The sequence below is a fragment of the Triturus cristatus genome, chromosome 7 (assembly GCF_964204655.1).
Source record: "Triturus cristatus chromosome 7, aTriCri1.1, whole genome shotgun sequence".
NCBI lineage: Eukaryota > Metazoa > Chordata > Amphibia > Caudata > Salamandridae > Triturus > Triturus cristatus.
The window spans coordinates 1,802,630,841-1,802,646,127 of NC_140590.1; the positions used below are offsets into that span (position 1 = coordinate 1,802,630,841).

The following is a 15,287-nucleotide window of genomic DNA, read 5'->3' on the forward strand; positions in this document are numbered from 1 at the left end:
TGTAATAAAAGGGGAGTTAAGGCTTGGCAACAGGTTCCAAATGCCAAGTCGACAACATTAAAACTGCACAAACAGGCTCTGCCGTGGCATTCCTGAGACATGTTTAAAGGGTTACTTAAGTGGGTGGCATGATCAGTGCTGCTGGCCCACCAGTAGCATGTAATGTACAGGTCCTGGTGCACTTTCCTAGGGACTTATAAGTAAAATATGCCAATTGTGGATAAACCAATGTCATCATGTGTACAGGAGTGATGTCATGCACTTTAGCACTGGTTAGCAGTGGTAAAGTGCTCAGTGTCCTAAGACCAACAAAAACAGTTCAGCAAAATGTAAGGCAAGCAGGCAAAAGATTTGGGGGAAGACCACCCTTAGGCTGACAGGTCTAACACCCTCAATCAAACATTGTCCCATTTCTGAGGTGAAAATCACGTTATTGATTTATGACTAGCAAAAATACATTAAATGTGCTTTGTTTACCTGTACTAAACTCAAGAGACAACAGGTACCCCTGAAGTAAAGGCTATCTGCCCTCACATTTGGAGTAAATGAACTGCAATCTTTATGTTCTTGTACACAAAAGTGCTTCATCAATAAGTCTCAGGATATCTGAATCAAGGATGTGAATAATTGGTTCATCATTTATATGTGACAGCATATTTTTTCTGTATTTTCTTGTTTTTGTAAAGTCTCGTAATTCCTGTTAACTATTTGTGATTTATGAAGGTTAGGATTTTGTATATAAGTATAATTACTTGAAAGTTATGCACAGGAATACATTGAATAAACTCTGTGTGTTCCCAAAATCAATCCTTTTTTTTCAATTCATGGCCAGAAAGAGATTTTCCTTTCTAGTATGTATACAATCCACCTCAAGTGATTCTTTACAGAATCTAACCCCGTATAGATAAAACTGATTAGGTAATGAGGCAATTTTTGATTCAAATCCTCCAACAGATCCGCTTCATCAGTCTTTTTGTTTTTCTTCTGTACTTCCTCCACAGACTGCCATTGGCCCAAGATGGTCCCAGCCTACATTGCGCCTACTTAAATAATGACAAATATGGGGTATTGGATTGCACATCAAAGCGCAACTGGATCTGCACCATGAACAGCTCCTTCCCATGGCAGGTAGAATCCTCACCATCTCTGCACCCGGTGACATTAAGCAATGCAACTCATTCTCCAACATCTTCAAAGTGCACATAATGCTTTCAGAGTTCTTTCCATTATGGCATTTGTGAATATTCTGTTTGAGTCAAGGGATGACAAGGTGGATTGCAAACTAACAGAACTATCAACATCATAGCAGGTAGAGAAAGAGAATAAGAATGGTGTTGTTTCAGAATACACCAGAAGACATCTGAAGTACTTTCAATCATTGGGTGACTCCGACCACGCAACAAAAAGTCCATAAAAGTTATTAATCAGGCTTTGTAACAATTCAGACCGCGCTGCTTTGTGTTTGTAAAGAAATGTAGAGCAGTGGCTTGCACTGCGTTGCAATACATTTCGTTATGGTAGGCGTACCATGGTTGGAGCATGGGCGTTCATTCGTATTCACGCACTGAATTTGACACAATCCTATATTACTAACGGCAGTAAACCTGGTATTGCATCTACCAGAGAGAGGCATAATGAGAAGAAAAATCTTATTTCTCCTTGTTATTTACACTTTCATGCATTTTGAAGCACAAATAGAAAGAGGAATATGCCTCTGATAATTGTTTTTGTGCAGGCAGGCATTGCTTCAATCAATTCTCCCCATAACGCAGGCACCCATGTGCCATTGTGTAAGTGTGCCTTTGCTAGCACTCAGTAGTCACAAGTGCGCCTGAGCAAAAGAGAGCTGACTGTGCCATATCATTGCAAATATGCACAGTTCAGCTCTCGCCCTTTCACGCACCACTGCCCAGTGAATCTCTTTGTTGCGCTGCATTGCATGAAATTATAGTGGTAAAATGGTTTCTGGTTCTGCCTGTGGCCCTTCCTTATGTTTAGGGGTGGGTGGAATTCAGTGAGTTTGATTCCCTGTAATTATAAAATTCTGACATGATTCTGCAGAATTCTGCAATGTGGCAGACTAGGCATCTTTTGATATTTTGTTGGAACAAAATGCACCCTTGCATCCTAAAATGGATATAAGGATGCATTTTTCCTAGGAACGTATAGCACGTATGTAAGGACGCAATGTGGCAACTGTGGTTTGTAAACATAGAGGGACTGCTTGTAGCAGGAAGAGGGAACAGTCCCTCTACATTTACAAACTGCACCCCTCGGCACATTTACATACTTTCTAAACATGGGGTGAAGAGGAAGCAGTCCCTCTATGTTTAAAAACCACTGGAGAGTAAACTTTAATCTGCAGGGGTTTTCAAACATAGAGAGACCACTCCCTCTTCCCTTCCTGTTTAGAATCACTGCAGTGCATACCCCTCGGTGCACTTATATACTCTGCAGAGTAGCACAGCAGTATTTTCGTGAACAGGGTGGTAGGATTGAGCAGTCCCTCCATATTTAAAAACCACTGCAGTGGTTTTTAAATTTGGTTGGATTTATCCCTCTTCCCGCACTGTTTAGAAACCAAACCACTGCAGATTAATTCTGAGTTTCGAGTTCAAGAGTATGTGGAAATATTATATTCCTCCGATTCCACCGGCGGAATAAAAAAATCTGGTCCTGGCCTATTATGTTAGGCCGTAGGGCCACCATAGCCTGGCTTTTGTTTATTTGAACAGATAGACAGTTTACTTATCACCTTTAGGTATGTTCACTTAATTGACTACCCTGCTCCGCCTCCCTAAAAAAACAATTTTTACATCTTCTCATTATTCCTGACATGTGTAAAGAGGTACGCCATGCTACATACTATTATAGTGTTGTTATGGTTGTAAATTGCATCTCTAACCAGGCATTGAAAATTGGTCTCGGTTGCTCCCATCAGCCGTCACTTTTAACCAGAGCCAAGCTCTGTCCTCAACACAATGGACACTTAAACTACTTTATTTGCAACATAGTGTCCCTTGAAACTAGAAGACGTTCTGCAGGCCTGAAACCTTTAAGAGCTAACTTTCAGGGATCAGATTCTGATCTCTTATATCTGATCATGTTGCCAATGTGCTGATAAGGAACTGAAGTTAGTTTATGGATGAAGGCATGGATGTGCAATTCTGAAATGCATCATTTGGGTATAATGTTAGTAATCTGCCAATGTACCTAGACAGTACCTTTCAAACCACTATTGCGTATAACCTAATTTGTACTTTGCATATGTTTGCCTTTTCATCCCCCTCTGATAAGTTGGTTAGGCAGTGGAGCGGGGATTCACATATATGCCAATTAGCCAATGTCAAGTGCAAAACCAATAACCTGTCCTACAGCAATCACATTCTGAGATTTTTGAACTTATTGTACTTGAAAAAGCACAAATAAAAGCCCAACAACTAAGCACAATAAAAGTTTGGCGTGCTTGTGTTCACAGCTTACTAGAACACTAGATACTGAGTCCGAGAAAGAAAGTTGATTTCCAAAGACTCCATGACTCTTTGGGTAATCATGGACAAGTAGTCAAGGCCTAGTTCAAAGGTGGCGGAGTAAGGCTGAGTCTCTGTTCAGTACAACACAATTCTTATAGTTGCAAATAAAGCTTTGAATGTCAAGCCAGAATTGTAAGCACACAACACTTCAGTAAGTATCTCAAAATCAAAAAAAAAAAAATACAGTACAAGTGGAATTAAAATAATAGAAAATACACAAAACCCAATAGAAATGAAATTCAAACAATACAGTGGTAAAGCCACACTACCTGGCTATGCACACTTTGTAATGTTTGTGCTCACTAGATGATCATGAGCAAGGGCACAGTACTGAATCAGAGAACAGAATAGATATAACAATGAGGTACTATTGGCAATTACTCGAAAAGAAATGCAATATTTAGTTTGCAATGTAGGTGAGCGAGAAAGCACCTGGAACAGATCACTGCAATGGCAGAGGCCCCACCTTTCCATAAAAATGTATTTTGACCACATTTGCTAGTTTTTGAGGGGAATAACAAGCTGTGCCCTTACCTAGCGGCTGTGGCATTTTTCCAAATGATTACACATTACATTCTCTGTGGTCCAACCAAATCTTAATGAACATCCCTGCCTCTTCTGAGCCTAGTGTTGGCATTTTCTGTGCCGAGTGCTAAGCGATAAGTAGGGCCTGCTGCCAGGCATTTAAACACAATAATGACACATGAGAGCTGATTATCATTATTAAAATTCCTCTTTTCCATATTGTTCTTGTAATTGGCTGATATCTTCAGCCAGTCACTGCTGTATTAATCTTCGAAAATCATCCACAAGTCTAATCTGCCCATGCTACTGCCTATCCAACACAACCCTCAAAAGCATCCATATTCAAATAAACCCCACCATCCTGCCCAAAGGGCATCACTAGCTTAGACTTATGATAGAGAGGGGGCCTTACAATGCTTGATTTGTGTTAAACGAGTGGAGGAATCCAAAGTTCTTCTTAGGAGTTAGCCATGGGCTCTGTAGAATCCTGGGATTCGCGAATACCTAGGCTGCCATTTCTTGATTTCACCTCATGCTCGGTTCTTCTACCCCACCATACTTCTTTTCCCTTTATTTCACTCTTCCAGGTATTTTGCATCTCTGCTTTTTCCCCACTGTCATTGTTTTTCTAGCCTTTGTCTTCCACCTCGTCTTCTATCTTTCTCTCTCTTGCTATGAGTCAAAGACTGGAGACGAAAAATAAGCTGATTGAGGGAACTGACCTCTTGCAACCATCTGCAAACATTCAGAACTGGAGTTATTACTTTCATTGGCTCAATCTCCAACTTCCTAGGTTTACAGAATTCATTGCCTACCCTATAGCAGTGCTAGACCACTTAGCATGACAGTCAAGACTCAGAGATGAATACCACAACAGAGCTTTCTTGGAGAGAAGTATCATTTTGCGCTAGAATTGTAGTAATGGTGAATGTCTATGACTAAAAAAGTAAATTTCCTTGCTGCTCGTGATGTCTGAGATTAAGCTGTTATGTCATATTAACTAAACTCGATAAAGCGACACTTAAAGTTTCATGGTGTTAAATAAAATAGCAATTTTGTAAGTAACATCAATGGGCGAGCACCAATGATTTAAGACGTTTTGCCTGGTAAGACTTGCCCAAATAACCAACTTTTAATAGTTTTTTCTGAAGGAGTATTCAGAGGTAGCCCTAACGGGGTAGACCTACTATGTATCACTATTGAGATATACCTACGATGTAGCCCTAATGAGGTAGACCTACTACGTATCACTATTGAGATATACCTACGATGTAGCCCAAACAAAGTAAGCCTGGGATGTTGCCCAGTTTAGGTAGGCCTAAACTCATCGTCCATCCTACTCCACAATCTTAAGATGTTAAAAAGGTTTTCTGGAGGAAGAAAAACATTGAAAAAACTGCTAGTTGGGTAAGTGGGAACAAATAGAAAGTGATCATGGAAGAAATCTGCAGATATTTCCTAGGAATGACCCTTTGTGCAAATAGTATTTGTGCTAACCACAACTGTCATTTCTTTTTCCCCACAGATTTCTGAAAAGAGCGAAAGCTGATATAGGAGTTGGTGCTGATCATTGTAGAGTACAACTTCAAAACATATTTGCATAAGAACGTAATGCTTCCATCATTTTGGTTGTTTAATATGATAACACATTCCTATTTTTGCGCATTCTTTCTGTCACCTGTTTGGAGTAGGAACACTAGCAAATTACTGCTACTTTTTGGGAAATTATGTGATTGACAATGGACCAGTCCTAATCTAGATATTGTTTGTTGCCTTCACTTCATGTAATGCTGTCCTTTTGAAACTTTTGTATGGATGTCACATGAAACATAGGCACAACATTTCTCTGCAAAATATCTGTAATGGACTCTCACACTTCACTCACATTAAAAATAAATTAAAGGGAAAAAGCATTTAAAAAAATCTGTTAAAGAATTATTAACGGTCATCAAGGCAAGACTCTGTGCAGAACAGAGCTGACTCTATCAGGGGGCCCCCTGAAAGGCTGGGGACCTGGGCCAGAGCCCACTCTGCCCATGCTTTAAAACGTCTCTGGATGTACACATCCTTAACCTCATTTTGCTCTGCACTCCTTCGCATAGATCATTGTCTGTTTCTGATTTGGTATGCCCCAGACATGTTTTTCTCTGTACTACCACAATGCATAGATCATTGTCTGTTTCGGATGTACTAATTCCTGGCAGTTAATGTCTTTTTTTTGTTATATGAAAACAATAACATTTTTTTTTTTAAATAAAACTTTGTATGTGGATGATGCGGTTAGTCACACTGAAGTTAGCCAATGGCAGAAGTGGGCTGAGTCACTCCCCATGCTGTAGTGGGTGGAAGAAAAATGTACTAACACAAACAGCAGACCAATGAACGATGGCGGTTGGTTGATAGCACTTGTAAGAAATTATTTTATTATACACACACACACACGCACACACACACGCACACACACACACACGCACACACACACACAGTATTACTGCATTGGGGAGAGAGGAAGTGGTATTTGACTGCATGAAGGGGCCTTACCTGTGGATTTGCCAATAACATCATATTCTCATTTGCCAGCTGATGGGGCAGATGCACAGTCCACTGGCCGACAGAGATTGGGGCACCACTGTGTGTCTGAATGTCGATTGCTTAGTGGGCGTTCTCAGCGGAGTTTTGCATGTAGTGGCTGAGTGGCTGGGAGTGATCCGTACTGTGAAGCCTGAGGATGGGACACTACAGCCTTAAGAAAGAGGTGAAGTCAAAATAGGGCTCCAATGGGAGTAGACTGTTTTGTATTTGAAAGATCCCCCAGGTGTTACAACCCACTTAGTGAAACCGGCATTGAGAAAGGCCACATGGCTGAAACGCGTCTGCCACAGATTTTCACAAATTCACCAACTTTGCTGTACGAAGATTTGGTTTATTAAATCCACAAGGTGATCCACCTGAGCAGTGTCAGACCCATTCTTATGTTGGAGTGGAGTGTTGGAGTTGATGTTTGGCCAGTTTGGCCAGTTTAGGGACGTTATAGTTAGATATTAGCATTAAAAAAACTTTGACATTCACTCAAAAAATCATAGGTTTCAGGCACGTTATAGATAGAAATTAGCATTTAAAAAACCTTAGAAATTCACTGAAAAAAACACAGGTTTCAGGGACTTTGTAGTTAGTTGGACATTTCACTTGTACAAAACCAGTGAAATTCGGCCGTTATAGTTAGTTCAGCTAAGTATCACTTGCGCCCCCGCAATGCACTGCTGATGACGTCATATATTACATCGCTCATGACATGGACAGTGACATCACTGATGACATCTCAAATGACATCACTGATGACATCCACGTGATAATTGATGCATCTTCTCTCACCCTAATATAAATTTTGATACGCCCACTCTAAATTACAGATTGCCATTCTCAAAACCATAGACACTCCAATACCAATAACTACATACTTACTCACTGATTCTTAGGTCTACATACACATCCACTCACTCACCCATACAGTCACTCATACTTTCCATCACTCATCAGTACAGCACTATCATATGCACTCGTACACCTATAAAGACACTCACACACCCAGTCAGTCATGAAAAGTATTAATCACACTCCCATTTACTCACCTATACAGTTATACACACACCACCTCACTTACTCATACAGATACTAACACATACTTATGCTCTTATACAATCACTGATACAAGCTCGCACTCATCCATACAGCCACTCTCACAATCACTCACTCTCACATATAGTCATTTATATACTCCCAACACTCACATATACTGCCTTTCATATATGTAGTTACTCACACATATACCACTGAGACATCCGTTCACTCACCAACACACCCATATACACACTCACTCACCCACCCATAAAGTCCATCACAGATGCACTCTTGAATCCATACACCCAGTGAATCACCCACTCACACATCTATGCAGAGTCACACCCCCACCCCTACAAACACTCAGGCACGTATACAGATACTCAGACAACCAATCAATAACCCATATAGACACTCAGATAGCTATTCACCAACCCATGCAGCTGCTTACACACCAACAGACTGATACAGACATTCATACAGTTTAGTTACTAACCCATTCATTCAGTAAGATATGTTTAATCACTCACTTATAGAGTCAGTCACGCACCTACTAAGTCATTCATGCAGACATTCATACACCCACTCATTCTTTAATACACTTTGGTCTATATATATTAAACATATTTAAACGTTACAGAAACACACAGTCACTGGGTGATGTCCTTAGTGATGTCATCAGTGATGTAATTTGAGAAGTCATCAGTGATGTCACTGACCATGTCATGAGTGATGTAATATGTGACGTCATCAGCAGTGCATTGCAAGCGCATGAGTTATAGTTAGCTGAACTAACTATAACAGCTGAATTTCACTAGTTTCGTTCGAGTGAAATGTCCAACTAACTATAACATCCCTGAAACCTGTGGTTTTTGTCAGTGAATTTCTAAGGTTTTTTAAACACTAATTTCTAACTATAACGTGCCTGAAATCTATGGTTTTTACTGTGAAAATATATATATATATATATATATATTATCTACTGGCGGTCGCCAGTAGATAGTTATAGTTAGGACCGTGTTCCATAGGAAATCCACAACATTCTATTTGGAATAACTTTGGCGCCGGTTGACGAATCCTCGTGAAATTTTAAAAATAGGTGGGGCGCTCCGCTCCGCTCCTACCCTGAAAGTCTCGCAGGGATTCGTCAAGCGGGGGCTGAGAAAAAAGGGGGGTCCCAAAACACGTTTTCCCCATGCAATTTTCCATAGGGACCTTTAGTCCAAGGTACAGCCCGAACGGCTGAACAGAATTACTTGAAATTTGGCAGAGAGGTAGTCCTCAGGTCAGGGATGTGCCTTTTGCAGGTCTGGTGTCAATCTGTTCAGTAGTTCCTGAGAAAATCAAAAGTAAAATCATATATATATGTGGGCGGAGCCTATCCACACATCTCATCCTGAGATCTGATTGGCTGTCAGCACTTCATCCAAGAAGTGTTGGCAGCCATCTTGGGACCAATATACATGATAGCACCTCATTAAAAAGCATTGCAGTTAATAGAAGGTTTTAAGACTTTAGTTATATTATAAATCATTTGTTGATGGTACCATACTCATTTTAGGAATTGTGGTATGTTCTAAGGTGATTTCACCATGTGAAAAAGCCTTCTGCTGGGATATCATGATTGAGAGAAAAATATTTTCTCATGCTTTTCCCACAGAGGTTTGGAAGGTGATCTATAAGCTAAACTGAGAGCTTATTTTCTGTAAATTCACATTATCTTTCTCAGTCATGTGAGAATGAAGTCTGACATTCTCAGTAAAACATGTACATCCAACAAGGGCAGAGACTGTCAGTTGATTCCTTTGTGTTCTACTGCAGCTTCCCAGAGTGTTCCAAAGAACAACTAGAGCGCTAACAGTCCTACTTATGATAAACGTATGGCACACCTGAAGCCATCTTGCTTGGATTAAAGTGGTAACTCTTAAAACATTTAATTTAAAAAGGAACAAAATGAGGGGGTTCATTTTTCCATAAAAAGTATGGTTAGTGCTGCAGAAAGAAAAATTAGGGCACATTTTGAGTGACTTCTCAAATCCTCTTCTATTTCATTATTTCATAAAAAAATTCTGACATGCAGACTGAAACATGCACTTTCAATACCAGCAGCAGTTTTCCCTGGTGAGCAGTAGCTTTACTACAGTGATCTAATGAGCAAAAAGAGTGCTAACATTCTGAATTTATGGCAAATGTGTGACACATCTGAATGCCTTTGGAATCAAAGTAAAAAACTGAAAGTATTTCCTACTGAGGAGACTGCAGTAAATGAGGAAATTAGGAAACTTCATAACAAATAAGTCTGCCAAGATGGCCACCAGAGACAAAAGAGCCCAAATGTAGCCCAAATATCACCCAGATGTAGCCCAAGTATAGCCCAATGACAGAATGTCCCAGAGTGTTCTTAAAAACAACTAGAGCGCTTACTGTCTTCATTATGACAAAAGTATGGCACACCTGAAGCCATCTTGATTGGTAACACTTAAAACATTTAATTTAAAAAGGAACACAATGAGGGGGTTCATTTTGCCATAGAAATTATGATTAATGCTGAAGAAAGAAAATGAGGGCACATTTTGAGTGACTTCTCAAATCCTCTTCTATTTCATTAAAAAATTCTGACATGCAGACTGAAACATGCACTTTTAATACCAGGAGCAGACTTCTATGGTGAACAGTAGTTTTACTACAGTGATCTAATGAGCAACAAGAGTGCTAACATTCAGAATTTATGGCAAATGTGTGACATATCTGAATACCATTATGATGGAATCAAAGTAAAAAACTGAAAGCATTTCCTACTGAGGAGACTGCAGTACATGAGGAAATTAGGAAACTTCATAACAAATAAATCTCCCAAGATGGCCACCGGAGACAAAAGAGCCCAAATGTAGCCCAAAATCACCCAGATGTAGCCCAAATATAGCCCAATGACAGAAGTGTACAAAACACTTATTATTTTGTTTTTTTGCAGTGTTATATAGTGCAGACTTGTCAGGTATTGGAGTGCTTTACATGAGCATTGGTTACATCACACAAGAACAAATTCATTTTGGTTGTAGACATGGGGAGACTAAGTGATTTGACCAGAATCACAGAATGTCGAGCTGAAGCAGAAACTCCAACCTGGTTCCCCAGTTGCAAAGTCTGCAGTTCTGGAAGTAACACCACATCCTCTCCCCTAAGTGCAACATTTAATCAAGTGGTCAACTGGATAAAAAAACATAAAGGTAACAAATAATTTAAAAGTGCTTTCTCGCTATTTGAAAACTCAGAAAATATGTCCTTATTTTAGTCTTTTAGAGCACTAACCATAATTTTGATGCCAATAAGACCCTCTCATATATGTAATTTCTAAAGGAAATGCTCTAGGTATTACAGTTTTGATTACATCAAGATGACGTCAGGCGTTCCACACTTTTGTAATAAATATAGAATGTTAGCAATCTAGTTGTTCATTAGGATACTGTTGAGAGGCAGAGGCCAGGGGCACAGACTCTGAAAATTGAAGGCAGGTAGGAGGGTGCAAAGGCAACAATTTAACCACACTGAGCAGGCAGGAAGGGTCGTGGCAGCACAACAGACTATGGAGGGCAGTGGAAAGGGGGGCAGGGGCAACAAACCAACAATACAGGACTTGCAAGAGAGGCTGTGGCAATGTAATAGACCATTGTGGGCAGAAGGAAGAGGCAATGGTAGTACAACCATACATGCCAACAGACCCGATTCAGCCAGGAAACGTCCAATGTTTTTAAGCTCAAATGGGCTTTATTTTATCTGTCTCCTGTCTACAATCTCCTCTTTTTCAATGTAACTCAAAGGGGAAAATCAATACCCCAGTTTTTTTTCAAAATCTCCCTCTTACGAAGTTCAAAATGTTCGCAAGTATGGTACATTGGATCATGGAAGGAAATGGGGTAGGGACATGGACTTGGATAACAGAGGACAGAAGGGACATGGAGAGGTGCACCAAACTGACCCTGCAGAGCAGGCATCAGGGTTTGCAGCAGCACAATACACCACACAGGGCATGCGGGATGGGAGTGCAGCACAACAATCCATAGAAAGCAAGAGGGAGGGGACAGGACCATGCACATGGACAACAGAGAACAGAGGGGCAAGAGGCAGGACCATAATGGACAGACAGGAGAGAAAGCTGCAGCATAACATACCATAAAGGGCAGGAGGGATGGATCAGGGGCATTACAATGGAACAGACAAGCCAGGAGGGAGGGAGTAGGGGTCTGCACATGTAAACAGAGGGCTGGGGGCAAGGGGGCAGGGCAGGAGCAGCAAGATAGCCATGGAGGTCAGGCAGGATGGGCACTAGAAGCAAGACACACCATGAAGAGCAACAGTGAGACTGTGATGGCATACACACAGACCATGGAGGGAAGGTGGGAGGGGTTCAGGGGCAGCTAACTGACCACACAGGGAAGGTGGGAGGGGCCATGGCAGCACAGAAGACCATGCATGGCAAGTGGGAGGGTTAGTGGTAGCACAATGGCTATGATGGGCAAGAAAGAGGGTGCAGGGGCATGCACAAAGGACGATGGAGGATAGAAGGGAGGGTCAGGACCTATGCACAGACAAGAAAGTTCAGGGGAAGGGGCCTCACAACAGACCGCACGGGGCAGGCAGGAGGAGCAGTTGCAGCACAACAGACCAGGGAGGGCAGAAGGGTGTGGCAGTACAATGGACCATGTAGGACAGGAGGAGGAGGATAGGGGCATGGCATGTGGACAGGCAGGGTGGAGGTGGCAGGGACAGGTTACAGTCATCTGACAATGCTAGGCAGGTAGGAGGGGAGTGGCAGCTCAACAGAACACTCAGAGTAGATAGGAGTGGCAGGTCCATGGAACATGGTGGGCAAAAAGGATGGAGCAGGGGCATACACAAAGACATCGGAGGGCAGGGGAAGGGAGAATAGGGGCAGCAAGCTAAGCACAGAGTTTAAGCATGAGGTCAATGATGGGGCATAGAATTGGGCAATGGAGGGCAGGAGGAGTGGACTGGTACATCATACTAAATTGAGGGCAGTGGCAGCACATCGGACCATGCATGGCAGGAGGGAGGAGGCTAGTCCATGGATTCACACAACAGAGGATAGGGAGGAGGGGGATGGGGCAGCAAGCTAACTGTTCAGAGAAGGCGGGTATTAGGAACTTTATTGTTTTTAAAACGTGTGTCTGTGCGAACTACTTAAAATATGAACAAGTATGCAGCATAATCTCACTTTTATTCAGGAAGAAGAGGACGTTTGTTTCTGTGACTCCGGGCTCACTTGGCAGAAACACCCCCTGACCCTCCACCCCCTATCGCAAAATGTAATGCCCGTGAAAAGGGTAGGTGAACACAGTGTTATATAGAACATAGTCCTGAGAGCACGATTGAAAATGAAAACTAGATATAGTGTAGGGTATAAACTATGCACCAAAAAGTGTGATATAAGATGAACCGGGCGTGAAATATAATATGCAATACATTGTGCGCAATGACAGATTCATTGGAGAGCGCGAGATAGCACAGGCACCAGCGCGTGCTATGTGATATGCGCCTTGGAGTGTAATATGCACAGGGCAGTGTTGTGTAACCTAACTAGTCTCTAAAGTTGTAATATAAAATATGTGCTGGGGAGTGTAACGTTGCATATGCACTGTGACAAAGATATGGATCCCAGATTGTAATATGTATGGCATAGCACTGTGCGTTATAACATAGGCATCAAGGAAGGCACGTTAGATGGGGCAATATAACCCGTGCGAAGACAAGTGTGGCATGACATATTCACGGGGTGGTGTTACAGTGCACATGGGCTAGAAAGTGTCATAGCATATGCACTAGCTAGTGGAATACAACACAGAGGTGTGGGGCACTCAGCAGGCGATGGTGGGTGTAACACAGCATTGGGCTCTGCCAGGAGCGCGCTGTGACTCTCAAGTGATGTTCGTCCCCTTTCCAGAGAGTAAAATAAAAGTATTACACATCCGGCAGTGGATGTGTGTTTTATTAACCGTGAGGGGGGTTTCTTGCATAGTTTTGGTCGAATTTTTGTCGAATCCCTTTTGAATGGCTTGATGTGCATGTGTATTAAATGTGCACGTCAATAGCTACCCATGTTTGTATAAATAAACGACAAGGGTGTCTACCGGGATTAGGCACGGTAGGGCATCAGACATGTCAGAGCTTCACTAGTGGTGTAAATACATTCGACGTGGATTCATTGTATGCATAGTCGCCTTTTAATGAATATCACGCAAATCGTCATGGTGATAGGTACGTACTGTTTGTCCAGCATGTCCTAGGTGTGTCTATAAATATATATTTTTTAAAAATAATAAAAAACATTGGCCGGCCCTGGGGATTGGGGTCAAAAAAATATAATTAGGAGACAGGCCCTGGGGGATGGGGTCATCAGGGCCAATAAATTAGAATAAGAAGGGGAACCACACAGCCCCCCTTCTTAAAAAATTAAAATAAATAAAAGACTGGCATCGGGCCGGAGGCCACGCCCCCTCCTTGCAGCACTCTGCAAACGCGCCCCCTGGCGAGTTGTAAGTTGGGGAATTAATTCCTCTTCAATACTGAGGGTCCCTGAGGGCCAACAAGCCCAACAGGCATCTCCAGTATGCACCAGGGAGCTGCGCTGCAGACAGGTGTTCTGAGGCCAAGCCCCTTTTTACACCTCTCTGCAACGCAGCTCTGTGGCGCTTACTGGAGGTACCTAGTGGTCTAGTTTGACTCTAGGGACCCTTAGGATTCAAGGGGACTTAATCTCTCAATTTAGAACAGCCACAGGGCGCGTTTACATAGTGGTGAAGGGAGGGGACGGGGCCTGAGGTGACGTGTGCAAACACGCACTATGGCACGTTTTAAATTGGGGATATAATTTTCCTTCAATACTGAGGGCCCCTGGGGGCTAACTAGCCCACCAAGTGCTTCCAGTAAGCGCCACTGAGCTGCATTACAGAGAGGTGGTCCAGGCCGTGACACTTTTTACACCTCTCTGCAACGCAGCTCTGTGGCACTTACTGGAGGTAGCTAGTGTGCTAGTTGGACCCTAGGGACCCTCAGGATTCAAATGAACTTAATCTCCCAACTAAAAACGGACACAGGGCATGTTTACACAGTGGTGAAGGGAGGGGACGGGGCCTGAGTTAACGTGTGCAAAAACGCCCTGTGGCCTGTTTTAAGAGGTAGTTTTAATCCTCCTGCCCTATTATATACTAGGGGCTTACAGAGGAGGTCATGCTAATCACAGGGGGACCCCAACGCATAATGTTCCCTAGTGTATGTAGGTGTTTTCACTGTATTCTAAGTGTCTTTTAACATAGCACTGGCTCTAGGACTGGTTAGTCAGACTCAGTTACCACCAGTATCCGTCTGAAAAAGTTGAGGGTACAGGATGATTTTGCAACAAGGCTTCTTTCTGCTCTTCTTTTTGTTCTTTCTGCACGTTATCCTTCTTCCTGCACTTTTCTTCGTCTTTGAGGACTTCTGTTGCTTCTTTCTGCACTTCTTTTTTTTCTTTCTGTGCATTTTTTCTTCTTTCTTCACATGTCCTATCTCTGTAGGCATAGTTAGAAAGTAGCATTTAAAAAACCTTTGAAATTC

At 42.1% G+C, this 15,287-nt stretch overlaps 1 protein-coding gene across 1 annotated transcript in view; it reads left to right on the forward strand.

The window, feature by feature from the left end:
* Window positions 1–7,009, forward strand: part of LOC146813214 (C-type lectin domain family 2 member B-like) — a 284,546-nt gene extending 277,537 nt beyond the window's left edge. Inside the window, exons 5-6 of the mRNA XM_085620092.1 lie at window positions 1,002–1,128; window positions 5,584–7,009. Of these exons, the coding sequence (XP_085476218.1) occupies window positions 1,002–1,128; window positions 5,584–5,607 (151 nt within the window). The 3' untranslated portion in view covers window positions 5,608–7,009. The remainder of the gene's footprint in view (window positions 1–1,001; window positions 1,129–5,583) is intronic.
* Window positions 7,010–15,287: the final 8,278 nt, after the last annotated feature.